Raw genomic sequence first — 19,596 nt, forward strand, 5'->3', positions numbered from 1 at the left:
TTAACTAACTCTCCATTCTAAAATTCTGTTGTTCATAACTTTCCAAAATTAGTCTGAAAATCACTTTGTTCTACAGCTGCTATTTGTGCTAGATATCTCTCCTCACTATTTCATTATTTTATAAGCAATATTTTGCAATCAATGGATGTTGTTTTCTGTCCTTACAATGAAAAAATACCACTGATTATTTTGTTTATATCTACATAATTTGTAATATTTCACTATCTATTGTATTTCTATCTAACCACATCACTTTTTATCGTGAGCAATTTTCTGAATGCTTGTTGCCTTCTCTGAATAGCCTCTTTCATCTGTTTAGTCCAGTATAATTTCTTTTGAGACATTCTTTGACATCCTAGGGTTTCATAAGCCGTCGTCTGTAGAATCTCTTTTATTCTATTTCATTCTTCATTAATGTCATTAGAGAGTTCATTGTTGATATTAATTGGACCCAATCTTCTATTGTATTATAATGTTCTTACTGACTGATCATTTAGGAAGCTGAAACTTATATTTCATATATTCATTAACCTTCTGTCAACTTTTAACCCATTGTCTTTGATGTTCATTTCAGCTCGCAAAAGGGAATGGTCTGTAACAAACCAACATCAGCACCTCTGAAGACTCTAGTATCCTGAAATAACTTTGCTGTCTTCTGATTTGAAAGAAAATAATCTACAATAAATGGTTGTGCTAACTGACCAAATAATTTTATGAATTCTCTTTAGTTAAAAATATGAATTCAGTATTCGCAAATTATTAAAACTAGCAAAATTTCTCAATTGTTTGACATTCCAATGGCAAACAATTGAGGGATAGAGAAGCAAACAATCACCTTCTCCATTAATAGCAATAAGTCCTTCTAAAGGAGTCCTGCTGACATGTGCATTCAAATTCTACCAATTATGATGTAATCATTCATGATACATTCATTTAATGTTTGTTGCAGCTGATCATAAAACTCTTCTGTCTCTTCAGTTTTGCCCTCTTCTGACACGTCTACACATATGAAACATATATATCCTCTCTTTTATCTTACATCTCTCAAAACCAACATTTTTTTATTAATCCATTTATACATGCTTATTTGGTATTTCCATTTATTACTTACCAATATCATCACCCCTTCTTTAGCTTTCTTATTGTGAAATTCCACTATATATAAGCATGTAATTAATAATAGTTACAACTTCTTTTAAAGTTTAAACAATTTTTTAGATTCTCATTTTTATAGTTTTCCATTATAGCTGTAGCTGCCACAACATCATATATTGCTATAGCCAGGAAAGTAAAAATGTTTTAATATTTAAGATATTTGAAATCAAGTGTCCAATGAATTTTACTCACAAAAGATTAACCAATATATATACATATATATATATATATATATATATATCACTAAAATTTATTTATCCCAGAAATTATAAGTTTATGTTCAATTACAGTTTTTTGATGTTAGATACATTTTTTTTCAGTGTTTAAAAAACACCAAACTGACTGGGATTTGAACCCAGAACCTTTTGGATGAATGATAAAGACATTAGCACTCCGTCATGGAGGTTGGCAAATCAAACAAATATTAAAAAATATATATAAAAACAATATATTCTCATTTTATTCCAGTAATTTAAAATAAAAATGTATATAAATATATGAACTCACCATTTTTTACTGGTAATCCTGATGCAACCATATACGAATCGCCAATAGTTTCCACCTTATAGACATCATAACATTCAATTCTAGCATCAAATAATTTATATATTGAATTTAAAAATCTCACTACCTAAAACACAAAATAAATGAATGAATTTTTAGTTTATTTATTCTTTTTCCAATAAATACAGATCTGTCTACGCTCAATTAAAAGTACTCTACTGCATTTTTTATGATAAAAAATAAATTTTGTGCCGTGTAAAAAATACGAAACGTGACCCCAGTACCTTCTGAATGAAAGACATATGCTATAACTTCCTTTGAGTTTCATATATTATTAATATATAAATATAATAATAATATACTAACTGTGCCAATGGGTTAATACTTTTTGTTTTAATTTATTTTTCATCTAGTAACTGGTTCTCACAAAAAATTATGGAACGATCTGTTATTCTAAATAGGCGGTTCTGATGTAAATAATCTACTGAATAATTATTTATAAATAAGTCACTAAAGATTTAATATTAATATTAAAAACTTACCTATACTGTATTACTAATTAGTAACAGTATAGATAAGTTTTTAAAGCTAAATTTCTTTAACAATTCTTAGTGGAAATAAATGTATTTAGAGATGAAATATGTAAATACAAAGTCTGTTCAGAAAATAACTGAACTTTATTTTTTTAATCTTTATTATTAATTTTACAGATTATTGGTCCTTAATACTTTCAAAGTACTTCCCTCCCCTATTCACACACTTTCCCAGCTGTGTTTCCACCTTGCAAAACAGTCCCGGACAGCTTCATTTGAAAGAGCCTGTAAGATCCATGATGAATTTGCTTTAATGTCATCAATAGTCTCAAAATGGCATCTTTTCATCACCAATTTTAATTTCAGAAATAAGAAAAACTCGCAAGGAGCTAAGTCTGACGAGTAGGAGGCTGAGGGAGAACAGTAACCTGATCTTTGGCACAAAACTGACAAATTGACAAAGCTGAGTGTGCAGATGCATCGTCGTCGTGAAGGAACAATGAGTTTGGTCTTTTTCACGTAACTGTTGTAAAAAGCCTAGATAGTATGCATGGTTCACTGTTTCATCTTGAGGCAAGAATTCAAAATGCACAATTCCATTTAAATAGAAAAAAACCAGATAGCATCACTTTCACATTAGATTGAGACTGACGTTCTTTCTGCGGGTGGGGGGAGATCCTTTGCCAATCCACTGTGAGATTAAACTTTTCTCTCAATGTCATGGCCATAAACTCAGCTTTCATCTCCCATTTGCATGAATACTTCATCATCATTGGTTTGTTCAAAAAGCTGCAGATAAAAATTCTCTTGATGTTCTTCTGCTGTTCAATCATCAAACGAGGAATGAACTTTGCTGCAACCGAATGCATGTTCAATTTTTCAGTCAAAATATCATGGCATGTTTCATCACGATATTAACCTCTTTTGCTCTGACAGTCTACAATTTACACGCACAAGATTGTTGATTTTCTTAATGTGGATGTCATCAGTTGAAGTCTAAGACTTTCCTCGTCGAGGGTCATCTCCAACTGACTGATAACCACTTTTAAATTGTAAAATCCATTCGTAACATTGCATCAATCCACAGCATGATCTCTGTATGTAAGCTTGTTTCCAAAGTTGAACATTTCTCTGAAGTTTTCCCCAGTTTCATGCAACAACTTACGTTGTATCGTTGCACCTGAAAATCACACGTACAAAAATCGCTACTAACACTCAAACATGTTGCACTCAAATAATAATAACACTAAAACTAAATGAGATATCAACAATTCAAGAACATGTGGTTACAGTGGTTATGCGAACACAATGCTGCCAACTGCACGTCACTAAATATCTTTGTATATTAGTGTATTATTTTTTGTATTTTTTTCTTTGTATTATTTACAAAGATTTGAATATTTGATTATTTAAAATATTTGATTATTTTCTGAACAGATATCATAAATTCAAAATCATATTTTCATATTACCATTTCATATCATTGTTTTTCAGTCTGTGATCTGCTAAATTGTACATAATCAATAAATAAAATAATGGCTTAAAGCGTAAGTGTTAAACTAGGTTTATTTACTGCTACTACTACTTTTTTAAAATTGTAAATAACTGTTATACTTATCACTTACCATATTGTAATGGATATGAATCTAATAAAAAGATTAACTTAATTTTCTACAAAAAAAAAAAAATTAAGGTACTACTATATGATTAAATATTATATACGGTCAATTTTGAAGATAAATATTTACCTTATATGCAAAACTATTCAGTTTTATATTTTTTTGATTACATTTAAAACTTCTTTTGATACTTTCATCAATTACTTTTTATAATTTCTTTTTGTGCAGGTCAACAGCAATTTTCATTAAAAAAATATTTTTTCCCAGATGTTAATATTTAAAATATTTAGTACTGTATAAATAAAGAAGATAAATTTTAGGAATTTTAAACTACACATATATTATAATTTTTATATACAAATTAATTACTAACCTCTAGAGGTGTACTGACGGCAGCTATTTCTGTAAAACCAACGATATCACTAAAATATATAGTGACTGCTTCAAAAAATTCAGCTGGAACCTAAACAAATAATACAATAATATTTTATTTATTTATGCTCTCTATTTAACCAATATCACTGTACTATTGTTTATTTTTATTATAATTTATGAATTACTAAAATAATTATAATATAAACTAAAAACTTAATTGTTTTAGCAATTATGAGAATTTATCGTAGTTTTTTTACTTACTTGTCTGGTATGTTTTAATTGTTGTGCAACACTTGGAGGTAACATTTGATATAATAGAGTATCACTCCGTAACTTTTCACGATGTAGTTCAGATGCCTTCTCTGCTAAATGAGCTGCATACATCTACCACAAAAAAATATAATATTTTTAATAAATTATTTAATTTTTCAAAATTTTCATCTATATAAATTAATTTTACAACCAACCAATAATCTTAAATTATATGATTCAAATAGTTTCAATATATGAAAATTTACAAATCGAATTTCTAATATTTTGTCTTGATACTAATGATCATTTCTTCAGATCATTTTGATGTGTTATTTGCATACTTTCAATTTGTTATATAATAAGAAATAATAATTTTGTAAACGTCTGGAAAACCAGACGTTGGAATTTTTAGCATATACTGCAAACGTCCATATAAAAGAACATCAGGATTTTATGCATAAACTACTGATGTCCAGTATAAAGGAAGTTGGATTCAAAGAGTTTTAATGCAAAATGAAATCAGAATACTTTATTGCAATTCACTAAACTCTTGGAAGAAAATGATTAATATTGTCAGTTTTAACATGACGGTGCAACAGCACACTACAAAAATTCAACAACTTTCTTAACTGAATTCCTTGATGATAGTGTCACTGATCATGGCTTACACCATCAAGATCTCCATACCTGACACTGGCAGTTTGTTTTCTTCAGAGGTAATTTAAAGAAAAAGCCTACAGTCATAAACCATGACCACTGAAACAACTGTAAGTCAATATCAAAGAAGCTGTATTAAAAATCCAGTCACTCTGAAAGCAGTTGCAAAAAACAAATGAGAAAAAGAGAAACCTGTAAAACAGAGAGGTAGTGGCCTTGTCCAGCACTTTAGAATTTGAAGTGTTGTAAAATTTGATAATAATATATACTTATGCCTACTCATAATAACTTACTCGTGCCTTTTTCATACCTACCTATATAAGGCTTATTTAGAGAGGTTGTGTTTTACAGGAGACACTATGTATAAGAAAGAAAGCTAAATGGTTTCTACAAAACCAAGATTTAGAAAATGTTTTAAATTGGTATTTCATTAAAGAAAATTAAAGATACTTTAAGCTTTAAATGTAAGTACAAAATAACATACATATAACATAATTTTAAATATTCTTTTAATAACTAAACAATTTAAAAAAAAAATTATACCTGAATTGTAGCGACAGCATTTCTAACAAATATTATAATAATTGGTGCAACAAGAAGTACTAATACAAGAATTGCCACACCAACAGCTTCCTTATTATTTGCATCCTGTAGATTATTATTAACATCATCTCTGTAAAAAAAAAATTAATTAAAAAAAATGTAACTAATTAATTTATTTAATTATCTACATTAATGCATAAAATAACCTTCCTTCTAGTAATATAATACAAATTTTTTTTTAAAAGTTGCCATATTAATTTTTCATTCAATAACAGCTCAAGAAGAATTAGTGTAAGAATGTAAAGATTTATAATTACTAATGATTGGAAACCCTCAAAAAATCCAGATGAGTTTCTATTTAAAATACAATTAAAAGGTTTTATTTTTCAGGGACAATATTACTCTATTATTGAATTTTTACACAATACTAATTAAAAAATAATAATTTTTTTGCATCCCATTCAACATTACATAAATATGTGCTTAAGGGGAGCAGGAAGGGCCTACACTTCCCACATTAAATTAAACAAATTTAGTTGCATTTTTCTCAGAAACCATTAGAGCTATAATGCTGAACATTTTTCCAAACCTTTATATGCACAATTACGAGCAACTGGTAGTAAAATCAATAAAATATATTACAAATTTCCGTTCCTGGAATTTAAAAAATGTTTGGTTCATGTCACTAAGTAAACTTACATAAAATATTTAATTCTCTGTACCTGAGGTTTCATAGTTATCATACTTGCTAAATGAAAGTTGTTTAGAACTGCCGACTTTTCACAGCGAACTGGATTTTACCGGCGTGTTTAGGTTAGCAAGTGTGGTTGTAGGCATAGAAACATAATTTGAATGTTTATTACAACGAAACTTTCTTTTTATTTGGTATGATACTTTTGCCCTAGGCATTTTGTCAGAACAGTCACTTCACAAATTACAAATCTAACTAAAACGAAACTCACGAGATCAACACTCAATATAAACTCAGCTTCGGAAATTACGTTTCTATTTACAAACAAATGGCGGTAACAACCTACAGACAAATAATAAAAACAGGGCTACGTTCTAGTATACGTACAATAAGATATGTTTTTGTGTAAAAAGAAATAAAAAAAATGTTACTTACGCAAAAATTACTTCACGAAAAATCAGTCAGGTTTTGTCCGCCAGTAATTCACAAAAAAAGTTTGTAATAATATTAATTTTTATCATACAAGCATATTAAAAATATGTAATTACTCAGAAATAAATGGAGAACTTCAAGGCGCGAAAATAAAAAAATCTATTTTTTTCAACTTTTGCTCTGTCGTGCTCTCCTTAAAATAAATCTTCAGTTCTGGCTTCTGAATTACGAATTATTTTATAGTAAAGTTTTATATTTGATGTATTTTTTTTTTGTTTCCATTAAGTAACTACTTAACAAATAACACTACTACTTTATCTAATAACATCCCCAAGGCAACCGGTCCTCACCGTTAAGCAAAACACAGTCACCTCGGAGTGTCGTGGCAGCAGTCCGTATCGTGGCAGACTAAAGACGTGTCCTGAAGACTACCCAACTTCACTAGGACACGCCGATATTCTTCTTCCGGATAGTCGCTGTGCCCTTCCGCTAAGGAGCTACCCATCCTGTCCCTAATCTAACAGTTCCAGATGTACGTTACGCACATCCTTCACTTCGCGACCCTCTCATACCTTGAGGGTTCTTTATGCCATCATCGGGGAGTCCCGACCCCTCCACTCTTGAATGTGGGCGTACCCGAACACCCTAGGCAAAAAGAGTACTTCCCTGACCCTGCACGTCGCCACGCTTCGACCCTATTTTTTTGTTTAAATTACAACATTCCGTCACATATACATGAGTGCCCTACTCCTCTAGTAAAATAAATTTAAAAAAATATATATATATAAATAAATAAAAATCCCCTTGATCGCGGCGTCATTAAGCATGGCATGGCCATGCTTCTTCAAAGCAAGCATTCCTCATCAAGTCCTGTTCCTAGCCTCGTAGAGCCGCCTCCCCGAGTCTGCCTTCCTCTTCTTTCGTACCCAGAATTCTGACGACCATGTTCTCCATGGCGTTCCATTCCCTACTGCCTAGGAGCATGTACCCCACGATGTTATCTGGAGTGAGCCACGCCAGTCTCATCTGTACCCTGACGTGATCCCACCGAGCACTGTTAAAAAACGTGTGCTCTGGTGTGTCTACTTGCGTACAATATGCATATGCCGGGCATAACTTCAATAATGAAGTTCCACGGGAACTTCATGGCTTCAAATACATATTTGATGTATTTACGTTAACATTATTTTTGTGTTTATATTTAAATAATTAATATGGACTTTAAACACATTTATTTGTTATCTTATTATTAAGTTCTGATCAGAATAAAGTTTTATTTATTTATTTTTAGTAAATGGATCTATTGCAAAAACAACATTCCTTTATCCAAACATTTATCCAGATCATAGAAAACGTTCCAGTAAAATGTTAATTAAAATCTACGGTAATTATTTAGTTAAGGTGCCTTACCACGAAATCACAAAAAAAATCATTAAAAATGAATATTTATTCATTTAATGACGTATTTTGGGTATCAGAAACTAGAAAATTAGTAAAAATTTACATAACCTAACCTAGCGGTGGCTAACCATGTATCGGCGTATTTGTTTGTTAAGTACACGAAGGCGTTTTCTGCAACAGAAAATGTGTCGATCTTCATTCAGCTTCATTTTTTATTACACGATGGACATTGAGTTTCGGCAAAATGCCATGATTGTAAAAAAATTGAGAGAATTCAATAAGTGTAATAAATGTAAATTCACAATTTTTACATATACATTTCAGGTCCAGCAGATTTTTTTCATCCATTGCAGTTCACTCTACTTACTGAACACTGTAAATTCTATAAAGAAAACTCAGAAAACTTAGATGCCGTGTGAGAATAGCAGACAACAATGTAATGTAATGAATAAGTTATAAATAATAAAAGTAGTGTAGTGAATAAGAAAGAATTCTACATTATCCGGAGGTGAGAATCTGTATTATCGAGTGTATCGATATTCAAATATCTACTTTTCCGACACTTCATTTCCATCATAAAATACATTTCAAAAGATTTTACAACGATTGATATGTTTTTTTTGTGATTTCGGGGTGAGTCACTTCAACTAAATAATTACCAAATTTACAATTAGTTGAATAAATCTATTTATGTCACACGCGCGTGCGCACACACATCCTACCCTACTAAATGGCATTTGTATGTGTGTATCCCCCTTAGCTTAGGACCGGAATGTACCGATCACTAGCGAAAAATACCGATTAGTTAGTATTAATTTCTAGAGTAAAATTTCTTATTTAACTTTTGTTATATCAGTTTTCATAATTCAAAAGAAAAAAAGAATAGTTTTATATAAGAGGTAATCCATTTTGGACACCTAATAATCACATTCCGAGATTCCGCCACCAGGGCAACCCGCCCAGGGGGTCTAGCTGTAAATTACCAATTACAAAGGTTTTGGGTAATTTAATAAGAAAATAAAAATCTTACCTAATATACGACCGAACAGATTTCTGTAGGATACGTAAATCCTCAACATATGATGCCATCAGGTCATAATAACGGATTGAATCATCATCATTGTGCCTTCTTCTTTCATTATGAATTATTTGTTCCCTTCTGTAAACATAATTAAATTTATACAACAATAGATTTATATATATATTTAAAAATATATATATATTTTTTTTTTTTTTGGATGAATTATTAACCATACAGACTCGAAACTTGTGCATGGGAATATGAAATGGGAAATTGAAATTGTTTTAATGAATGAAAATAAACTGAAATATTACAGAAATACTTACTTAATTATAAAAATAATTAAGTTTTAATTTATAAATAATTAATTACTTAAAATACTTCATAGAATTTTTTCACCATGAAGTATAATAAAACATGTTTGTGTGTGTGTATGTGTGCATGCACACACACCTTAACATATATTGATGTTCAATAAAATAATACCAAAAGATGTCTTAAAATCTTTCACTAAATTTAAGGCATTGCTTATGAAACAATCTTTATAATATGAGATATATATATATGTGGTAGTGGTATGATAAAACCACTACCACAACTAAAGAACATAGGAAATCGTACCAAGTGATGAACTCATACTGAAAAAAATTTCATCATGTTGAATTACTCATTACTTGCTCACTGACATGTTTATACATGTCTGGCTTGACATTAAATGACACCATTTGACTGTTATGCATCAAATATAGGTCTACAATATGCGTCACAATATAAATCAGATGTGACTAAGCAAACATACAGATGTACTTACTTGTTTGCATTGTTTTTTCTTTGAATGATGGAACAAATAAATTTAAGGGGTTGTAAATTATGAATGTTACATGATGGGTTGTTTCGCAATACATATTCAGATTCAGCATATAAAATACTATATAGAATACCTACTCTCTTTTCAATTCCAAATTTTATGTTAACCAATGTATCAGTATATATTAAAAATATTTGAACAAGTGTGCACATATGAATTATGTCATTCTAAAATTCGTATTGATTGGAGATTCTCTGAAATACATCAACTATAAATGTTAGCAAGACAATGCTAGGAAGGGCAGAAAATAACACTCATCAAATATACAGAAAACTAAAATTATTTCTGTTAGAGATGAAATAAATATTTTTTTCCATAAGAAATTTTAATTTGTGACAACTATAATGCAAATGTAGTAAAAATTATAACTACTTTAAAATTACTTCATTTATAATTTTTTGATATAGTAGATATTAATAACAAAATGAAAAGAGTAATTTAAAAACAAAAACACTACATTTATATGAGTAATTCAGCAGCTATATTTAAAAATTTGTGATGGTAATTTGGAAGGAAAGGAGGATTCTTTGAAAAACTGAAATAATAAAATTATATTGGTACAGAGAATAGTTCCTGTGGAAGTGGGGGAGGGTGTAAAGTTCTGTATTTAGGAGACTGTATTTGTATGACCAGAAAATATACAAATACATAGGAATTAGTTAATTGAACATCTTTGGTTGTGAATTTATCATCATCATCAATCAATAATGATTCTTTCAATCAAACATCATCCATTATCTTTATTGTAGATAAATCTTTTGATACAGATACTCCTAACCAATATTCCTTAACTGAGTTTTTTTTACAGAAATACAGTAAATATAAATAATAAATATTTCTATCCAACATAATTATAAAAAACATGGCTTTTTCTGTAGTTTTCCTAGCAAACATTTATATGGAACTCTGTATACCAGTTGTTTCTTGATGGAAAGGTGTACTTGAATGTCAGTGCTATTTTTAGCTGCCATTTATAACACATGTAATTAAATCTAAGAATACATAATAAATACAACAACCATATACTCACAATTTATGTATTTTGTGATGCTGTGGTGAAGTTTCACTCATTTTATGGTACAATGACTTAAGTTGCGGTACATAATTAAATGTACTATTCAACAGATCTTGACTGATTGCATCATGTTTAACAAAACTTGTATAAATACTGTGTTGTAAGTGACCTCTGGCAAAATAATTAATCCCATACACCATTGATATACCAGTATTTTCTATACTACGTAACAGATTCTTAAATGCGATTAAATACCTAAAAAACAAAGAAATAATGATAACAATAATTAAATACAGACACCAACTGTCCGATTAATCCACCAAATATCCAACGTCCACTGTCTGTTATAAAAAGATCTCTTCTGTATGTTGAAGAAAGTTGCAATATGAACAATCTTTAAACTTTCCATTGGAGGGCCCATATCAATTTAGATTAACCAAAATTTTATATTATTTAATACTGAGCTAATATTTGGTCCAGAAAGTTTAAATTCAATTCAAATATCTTTTTTTAAATTCAAACTCCTAGCTAGAATGACAGGCATTCCCTCTTTATGTTGACTGACTCAACATAAATTCTTAAAAAATAAATATATTTCTCAAAAATTCCTACATTGATGGCATTAAGTTTTATGAAAAATTAAAAAAAGAGAGAAGAGCTCAGCTAGTTTTCAGAATTTTTAATTTTTGATATAGTGAATTTAGAAAATTGTGTTTTAATATGAAGAAAGTACTTATTAAAACAAGTATTTTCATGTATTCTCTAATATTTCATGTGTCTCTGTTCAATACTTCTATTAGAAGTGAATATAACATTTGTAAAAAAAAAAAACAAAAATTTTTATCTGTATTAACTTATAATTAAATCCAAAATTGAATGTCTGCGTGTATGTTTGTTTCTTAAGTTTATTTACAAAGATGATTGCTTAAAATTCAAAAAATGCTCTACCAATGTCTCAAAAATTATCTTTTTATCAAAATTTACACTGAAACTTTCGGAATTTATTTGTTAAATTATTAAGAATTCTACAATTTATTAATGCGTAGAAAACCTCAAACTTAAGGTAATGTTATTTTAAATTGTCATTTGTTATGATGTTATAAATTATATCGATAGTAATTCAGACTTCAAACATTTGAATGAAATGAAAATAATTTTATATGAAAACAAGGTACGAGGCTCAAGTTATAACATACTAAAAAGGCAAACCTGTCTGGAAAATTAAAAAAAAATAATATTCTGTCACTTTCTAACTTTCTTTTTTCCTGTTTAGCCTCCAGAACCATTGTAAGGTGTTACTTTTGAGAATGATTGAGGATGATATGTATATGATTGTAAATGAAGTCTTCTACAGTCTCAGGTCGACTATTCCTAAAACGTATGACTAATTGAAACCTAACCACCAAAGAACACCGATATCCACTATATAGAATACAAATCTGTATATAAGTAACTATCTTTACTAGGATCACTTCCTAATTGGATGTATGTAACTTTCAGATCTATTTAAATGTAATAAGATTAAAATTACATGCTGTATGAATTTAATCCACCCATATTTTACTATATATATATATATATATATATAGTAAAATAAAATTGTTAAATAATTGTCTTAAAGCTGACTAATCATATGTTTCTTACTTACCAATTACCTTAAAATAAAATTGTACTGTCACCATATTTATAAGTATCATAGTATCGAATTATGATATTTTCCACAAAAAATTGTGAATATTTAAGACATACAATTTTTTATAATCCCAGATGAATATTTATACTGTAAATTTCCATTGCATTAAAATATCACTTTGGTTATATATTTGGTGTGGAGTAAAAAAGACTAATTTAAAAAAAAAAATTACTTATTGCTTGATTATGAAATTTTATATAAAATATGTGAATATGGTTCACTGATGTCATATAATTTTACTTATAATTAGTTCAACGGATGGAGAGTATGATCAATATGGATAATCCTGTCTCAAGATTTTATTTAAAAGGTAGAATACGTTTTTATATAATTTTTTACTTACATACCTTAATGTTTCAGTTAATCTATTCTTCTGAATATTAAGTACTGATGAGAGTGGAAGCCCTCAATTATCTCATCAGGAAAATTATGCAACTCTTCATTCCAATTTACTAGCTAATTAACAGTGTTTTTTTTTTAAATTGCTATAATGACTTATAAATATCTAAATAAAAGACTTAAAAAAAATAATATTATGGAATAATACTACAGGGTTTTCAACTTAAAAGTGATACCCATCACTTAATTTAGTCTATAAATAATATTTTATTGGCCAACACTAATATAATAATACACAGAAAGTGTTAAAAATGAAATCCATCCACTTCTATGCGCTTCTCAACACGTTTGACCAAGTTATTCACTACTCTTGTTAGTTGTATCCTGTCTATTTTTTGGATGGCATTGCTAATGTTTGTCTTCAATTTCTGCAGGTTCTGTGGGTTGCTCCTATAAATAATTTCTTTTAAGTAATCCCACAGAAAGAAATCTGGAAAAATCAGATCAGATCAGATCTTCATGGCCACAATCTTTTAGAAATGATTCTTTCACAAAAAAAAAATCCTGTAGTATTTCCATAGAGCAGAGTGAGGTTTATGGCAAGAGGGGCTCTCCTGTTGCAACCAGCCGGCATGCTCATCTTCTTGTAGTAAGGGTATGAACTGTTGGATAATTTCTTGGTAGATAGCAGCACCCGTGTTTTTTTAAAAAAACAACGGTTCTATTGTGTGTCACCTATTTTTCATGGGTGTAGGAAAGATTCAAAGAAAATGTGACAGTTTTCAGTACCCCAGGTCCAGTAGTTCTAGATCGTGGATACCAGTGTTCTTTGGTGGTCGGGTTTTCAATTAACCATACATCTCAGGAATGGTCAACCTGAGACTGTGAAAGACTACACTTTATATTCATACATATTATCCTCATTCATCCTCTGAAGTAATATTTTATGGTGGTTTCAGAGGGAAAACAGAAAAGAGAGAGAGAGAGATCCAGTAGTTTTGACTATTAATATACCAATTAAACTGAAACCACACTTCATCTATGAAACACATTTGATCTAAAATGTCAATGTAGTCTTTAATGAAGTACTTGAACCACTGATATAGTGAACCCTTTTAGCATAATCAGCATTAGTTAGAAAACCTGCATTCGAAATGGATAACACTTCAGCATTCTCCTAAGTGCAGTATGGGCTGAACCTAGTGAAACATTTTTTCCTTGACTTATTGTCTGCAAAAATTTATGAGGACATCTTGTAACTGCCGCTTTAATGTTCTATAAGAACTGCATCATTAAAACTGACCTCTCAGGCGTGTTTTTGGTCTAATACTGAACCTTTTTCACAAAATTTTCTAATTAACTTCTGAATAACACTTTTCACTGGTGTTTCCTTTTCAAATTTCTCCCTAAACTTTCATCAACACAAAACATGATACTTTGTCTCTAAATAAGTTTCCATCATGAATACACACTCTTCAACAGTTACCTTTATTTCAACAAACAACCTTATGTAACCTTGTTCAAAAACCAGTTCTAGACACAGACTGGCAATATTCAAATGTGCAGGCAATAAATAGTCCTCCTCACTTCACCAAAATTCTCTTCACTTGTACCAAAATTATTTTGCCTATTTCACACCAATATATGTAACAAAAATATGCATTTATTATAAACTACTGAGTGATGTGACCTCTTTAAGTTGAATACTACATAGAAAGTAACAATCTTAATTATTTAATAATAAATCATGAAAAAAGAAACATTCTATAACTGAAAATGACTTACTTCCATACACCAATATCAGTTTCTTTAATTTGATTGGTCAAATGTTCAAGCATCACTGCATTTACAGATGTATACCAATGTAAAACTTCAACAACTGTACTTTCTTCAGAACTTATTTTTTCTCTAAAAATTGAAAAGAAAGAATTAATTGATATTAAACACATGCACACACACACACACAGATACAATAATCAATTATATTTACAAGGTATTAAGCACTCTATATTATCCATTAAAAAGAACTGTATAACAAAAGAAATATTTATAAAATAAAAATACAAAGACGGGGTTAACTAGAACTTTTTATTTGTTTATTGGTAAGTTAACAAAGTTACTTCATTCCAAACCTAAAAAAGTGTATTTTCTGACAAAACGTTTTCATATTTTACCCAGTTTTTCTTAAAACCTAACTGAGATAGAGGTCTGGGACCACTTTTATAAAATTTTTTAATCAAAAATCATAAGGAAGTACCAAATTTACACCTTGATTTGTACCCAAAAAAGAATTTTAGTACGGTTTAATTTCACAGAGGAACAGAAAGCGGGGCTAAAAGTGTGAGCCGAAACTTGCTAACTAACCATTTTCTTACCTATGTTTATATGAAAATTTTTTCTTATTTTTGGCTATAGAAACACCTCGTGAGAGAATGCGTGCAATTTGGAATCTCGCTGTGTATTAAACCAGTTAAATATTAAATCCAATTCTCTAAATATTAAAACCGATTCTCTATATTAAATCCGATTAAGAAAATAATCCTCGATCAGTAATGTGTTGTCTTAGGGAAAATTTGGACATTATTAACACCGTAGTATATTTTGATTTTCTGACAAATTATTAGCAGCATGAGAGCCTGTTGAAGTTACTCTCTAGATAGAGTCAGTTTTGTCTTACCATTTTTCCACAGGAGATTGTTCTAATCTAAATATTTTCTATATTCTTAATCCTTTTTTACCCGATATGGATCCTATTTTTCTATTTTGGGCCAGACTGTAGCTATATCTATGTCATGGATACAGAGACTTTTGAATTCTTTGATAGGTCGATTGATAGGAGCAGCCAGTTATATTCCTGCTGAAGGACCTCTTTCTTATCTAAATATCATGTAATAAGCTTATCAGCCGTAGAAAATTATCAGAAATAATTTGAATTCCTGATTTCTTCTCAATTAAATGTAACACATTTTAATAATTTAAAGAAAAACATTTTGGATACACAGACATTCTTTGGACAATTTTATGCAGCAGGTAGAATCTAATTTTTCTTTACAATTGAAGTGTTTAGTTATTTCTTCTATGACGGTAAATAAACCAACATGATTTTAATCCTATTTTTAAGAATATTTTACTAATTTCTTATAAAACAATTAGCATATATATTAATGTGTTTAAAGTTTAGTTTTTCATATCTGATAAATAAAAAATTACACAACCAACACATCAATAAAAGGTTATGTAAATTTGTAATAATTATTATGTTTAAAAGAAAATAAAAAAAAATTATAGTATATTTTAATGGTTTCATGATAGTTATTCATCTGACTGTCCTGTAGAATATTCATAAAGTTACACATATATTCCTTTTAATGCATATAAAATATTACTTTTAAGGCTCATTTGTAATTGAAAACATAAATTATTTTTTTTTATTTTATACGTATACAAAAAAAAACAATTTTTCATCAGTATTGTCAATAATAATACATTCAAAAACAAGACGACTAGGACAGTGAAATTAAAAAAGCATCTGAATATACTTCCCTTACATTAAGATTAATTACATCATAATAAAATTGTTTAATGAAAATGAATGAGTACAAATCATTCTTTTTTTTAATCATTAGGTAAGGTACCTTTCTGCTTATCTCCTTGAAGGATGCAGTTGCTGTACCTGCTATTCCTACACAGATAAAGAAAGATTAAGGATTGATGGTAGAAGACAATTAACAAAAAGAATGTGAAACCCTTTGAGAGAACTAGATTGTTTAATTTTGAAATATACTGACTGTATAAGTCATATATAATATAAAAGATATTTTACTTACCGAAAATCTTCAAGACTTTCTTTAAATGCTTCTTTATCAAAGAATACAGTTTGACTACCATTATGATGTGGTAACACAAATCTTGGCCAAGTTGTCATTTTACTCAGCGCTAAATTTGTTACATTAAATCTTTGAGTCAAATTCGATCTAAAAAAATAAATAGAATTAAATTAAAAACTTCAAATTAACGATGTGTTTTTAAAATTACCAGTAATATATCTTTATACTGTTGTATATAAATTATTAATAAACATATGATGTTTATTTTTGACATAACTTTCACCTTATTATGTAATTCATTAATTTTTTTCATAATGATTTCACCATTAAAAATGTGAAGATCTACATAGCATACCGATTAAATAACAAGAATGTGCTTAGTACTGATATAATAAGATAAAACAGTAAACAATTTGATCCACTGCAATATACTCTTTGTAATAAATGCCAAATAAATATCAAATTTTTAATAAATCCCAAATTTGTAAGGGGCTAAAGCTGTAGTGTATGATATATAACATAAGTAATAGCAGTAGTTTGTAGCATGTTGTAAAAAAATGTTTAATAAAGCAAAAAATTAATAACACCTGACATTTTTTAGTAAAATCATTATTATTGACAGAACATGGGTATTTCAGAGTACGATTCTAAAATGAAACAGCGCGATTCTAAAGAGGTTTCAAAATCCTTGTTAAAAAAATGTGCTTGGAAAAATAAAACCCTGCCGATCATTTTTCTTTACAAAGAAATTATTTATCAGCAATTCATTTCTCAAGACTGCAATCAAACAAATTTTCTATTAGGAGGGTGAATTACAGTGGGTGTTGAATCTAATTTATTGAATAAAACAAAAAATATTTTAATTCAAAAATTGATGTTGTAACATGATGCAGCTACCTATTTTACCATAAAGATCAGGTACACACAAAAAGAAAGCAACCAAATCTGGTTCCTACAGACTTCTTTTTGTTCCCTAAAATCAAAAGATTCATGAAAGAGTCTAAAAATTTGTTAGTACCTGTGTAATTGTAATTAACATGTTGAAATATAGGTAAAAAAAAAATAGTGTTTTATATGTATCATTAAATATTTGATGAATGAAGTGGTCATTCCATTTCAGATTAAAAAAAAAAACCTAAAAATCAGTCTTGGGATGAATGTCTCACTCAATCCAGAGTGTATTAATGATAAAATTAATTAAAAGAAGGTCGAAAAAGTTGTTGAAAATAAGCCACAAGTTCAACAGCCAAAAACCATCAATGAAGATGGATTGAATTCATACACTCATTTGAAAATATTTGAAATAAAACGTCAAAATGTAGAAACAATTATATGTTTATTTATTGTTGATTATCTCGAATTTAGGTTATCAAGTACTAGATACATTCCCTAGTTTCTACAGAATGAACACAAAGAACATCAACTGTGTCTCACAATTTCTTAAACAATAATGATATGAAAAGAATAGAAAGTTGATGAAATTACTTCTACTATAAATAAGAAAAGTGTTTAGATTCTATTACAATCTATGATAAAACATAAATGCATGATTTCACCTGAGTCCAAAGGAAATACATTTATGATAGCCTCAATCAAAAAATGGTGAAAAAGCATTATTAAATGAAAAAATATTGGCACCCTTCTTCTGGGATTCACAAATAAATATTTTACATATTTATTAATTAATTACATGTACCTCACAGAACAATAAAGAACTATAATTGCTCACCCCTTTGCTATGATTTTGTACTCAAAAGAATAACGTATCATTCTTTCTTCTTTTGATCTCTATCTGGCATTTGGATTGGATTGACTCCTAAGCCTGTATGCTGCTGTGGGTGCCAATGGTTGTCTGATCTCACTAACAAGACGCTTCCATTCATGGTGATCCATGGCCATTGTCCTGGCCTTATTACTCATTAATGTCTTTTTAGCTTACCAATCATTAGAATAAATGCACAGTTGCAGCAAGAAACTTAAATAAATTGTAACTATGAAATTCCTGATTATATTTCAGCCTATCATAATTCTGCTTTCTGCAACTAGTTCTCTCTTTAATTGGATTAACTGCTATACTAATGAAATAATAAATGTCAATAATATACAGTAAACTATGCCAAATGCTGTTTAACGCCTGTTTAAATGCTTCAGCAACTGGCATTTCATCTTAACTTTACGATATAAATTTTGTAAAATGCCATTCTCTATGATATTATAAATTTTGGAGAAGAAACAGGTTGTAAAAATATAGTTTAATGTTGTACTCAAGACTCAGTGTACTATTAACGAATAAATAAATATTTTAACACGGACAATACATGATACATAATAAAGATCACTTCAGGTAAAAAAATTCATGCATAAAACCAGAAATTTTCCTGGATGGATTAAGGGAAACCATGGTGAAATCCTGACTTGCACAGTTATAACAAAATATTAACTAAAGTTAATATTGATAATTAATATATGAAATAATAAATTTCAGTACTAATAATAATAATATTTACAATAAAAACAACAATTTACATGATATTAATGAAAATTATTTTGGCACATATTAACTGTTCATGTGATCAAATGTGAAAACATCAGTGGAAAGGTGCATCAGTTTATTAGTTTAGCGGGTATGGTACATTTAAGTATTTAGAATATTAATGTACGATGGAAAAAG

At 29.0% G+C, this 19,596-nt stretch overlaps 1 protein-coding gene across 2 annotated transcripts in view; it reads right to left on the minus strand.

Moving 5' to 3' along the window:
• Positions 1 to 19,596, minus strand: part of LOC142333932 (uncharacterized) — a 137,361-nt gene that overhangs the window by 7,399 nt on the left and 110,366 nt on the right. For both annotated transcript variants that reach the window (XM_075381558.1, XM_075381557.1), the window contains 8 exons: positions 16,926 to 17,072; positions 14,884 to 15,006; positions 11,082 to 11,321; positions 9,193 to 9,321; positions 5,639 to 5,768; positions 4,448 to 4,570; positions 4,185 to 4,274; positions 1,663 to 1,786 (listed from right to left, as the gene is read on the minus strand). In XM_075381558.1, coding sequence (XP_075237673.1) covers positions 1,663 to 1,786; positions 4,185 to 4,274; positions 4,448 to 4,570; positions 5,639 to 5,768; positions 9,193 to 9,321; positions 11,082 to 11,321; positions 14,884 to 15,006; positions 16,926 to 17,072 — 1,106 coding nt within the window. The remainder of the gene's footprint in view (positions 1 to 1,662; positions 1,787 to 4,184; positions 4,275 to 4,447; positions 4,571 to 5,638; positions 5,769 to 9,192; positions 9,322 to 11,081; positions 11,322 to 14,883; positions 15,007 to 16,925; positions 17,073 to 19,596) is intronic.

This window comes from Lycorma delicatula, chromosome 13 (genome assembly GCF_047948215.1).
Source record: "Lycorma delicatula isolate Av1 chromosome 13, ASM4794821v1, whole genome shotgun sequence".
NCBI lineage: Eukaryota > Metazoa > Arthropoda > Insecta > Hemiptera > Fulgoridae > Lycorma > Lycorma delicatula.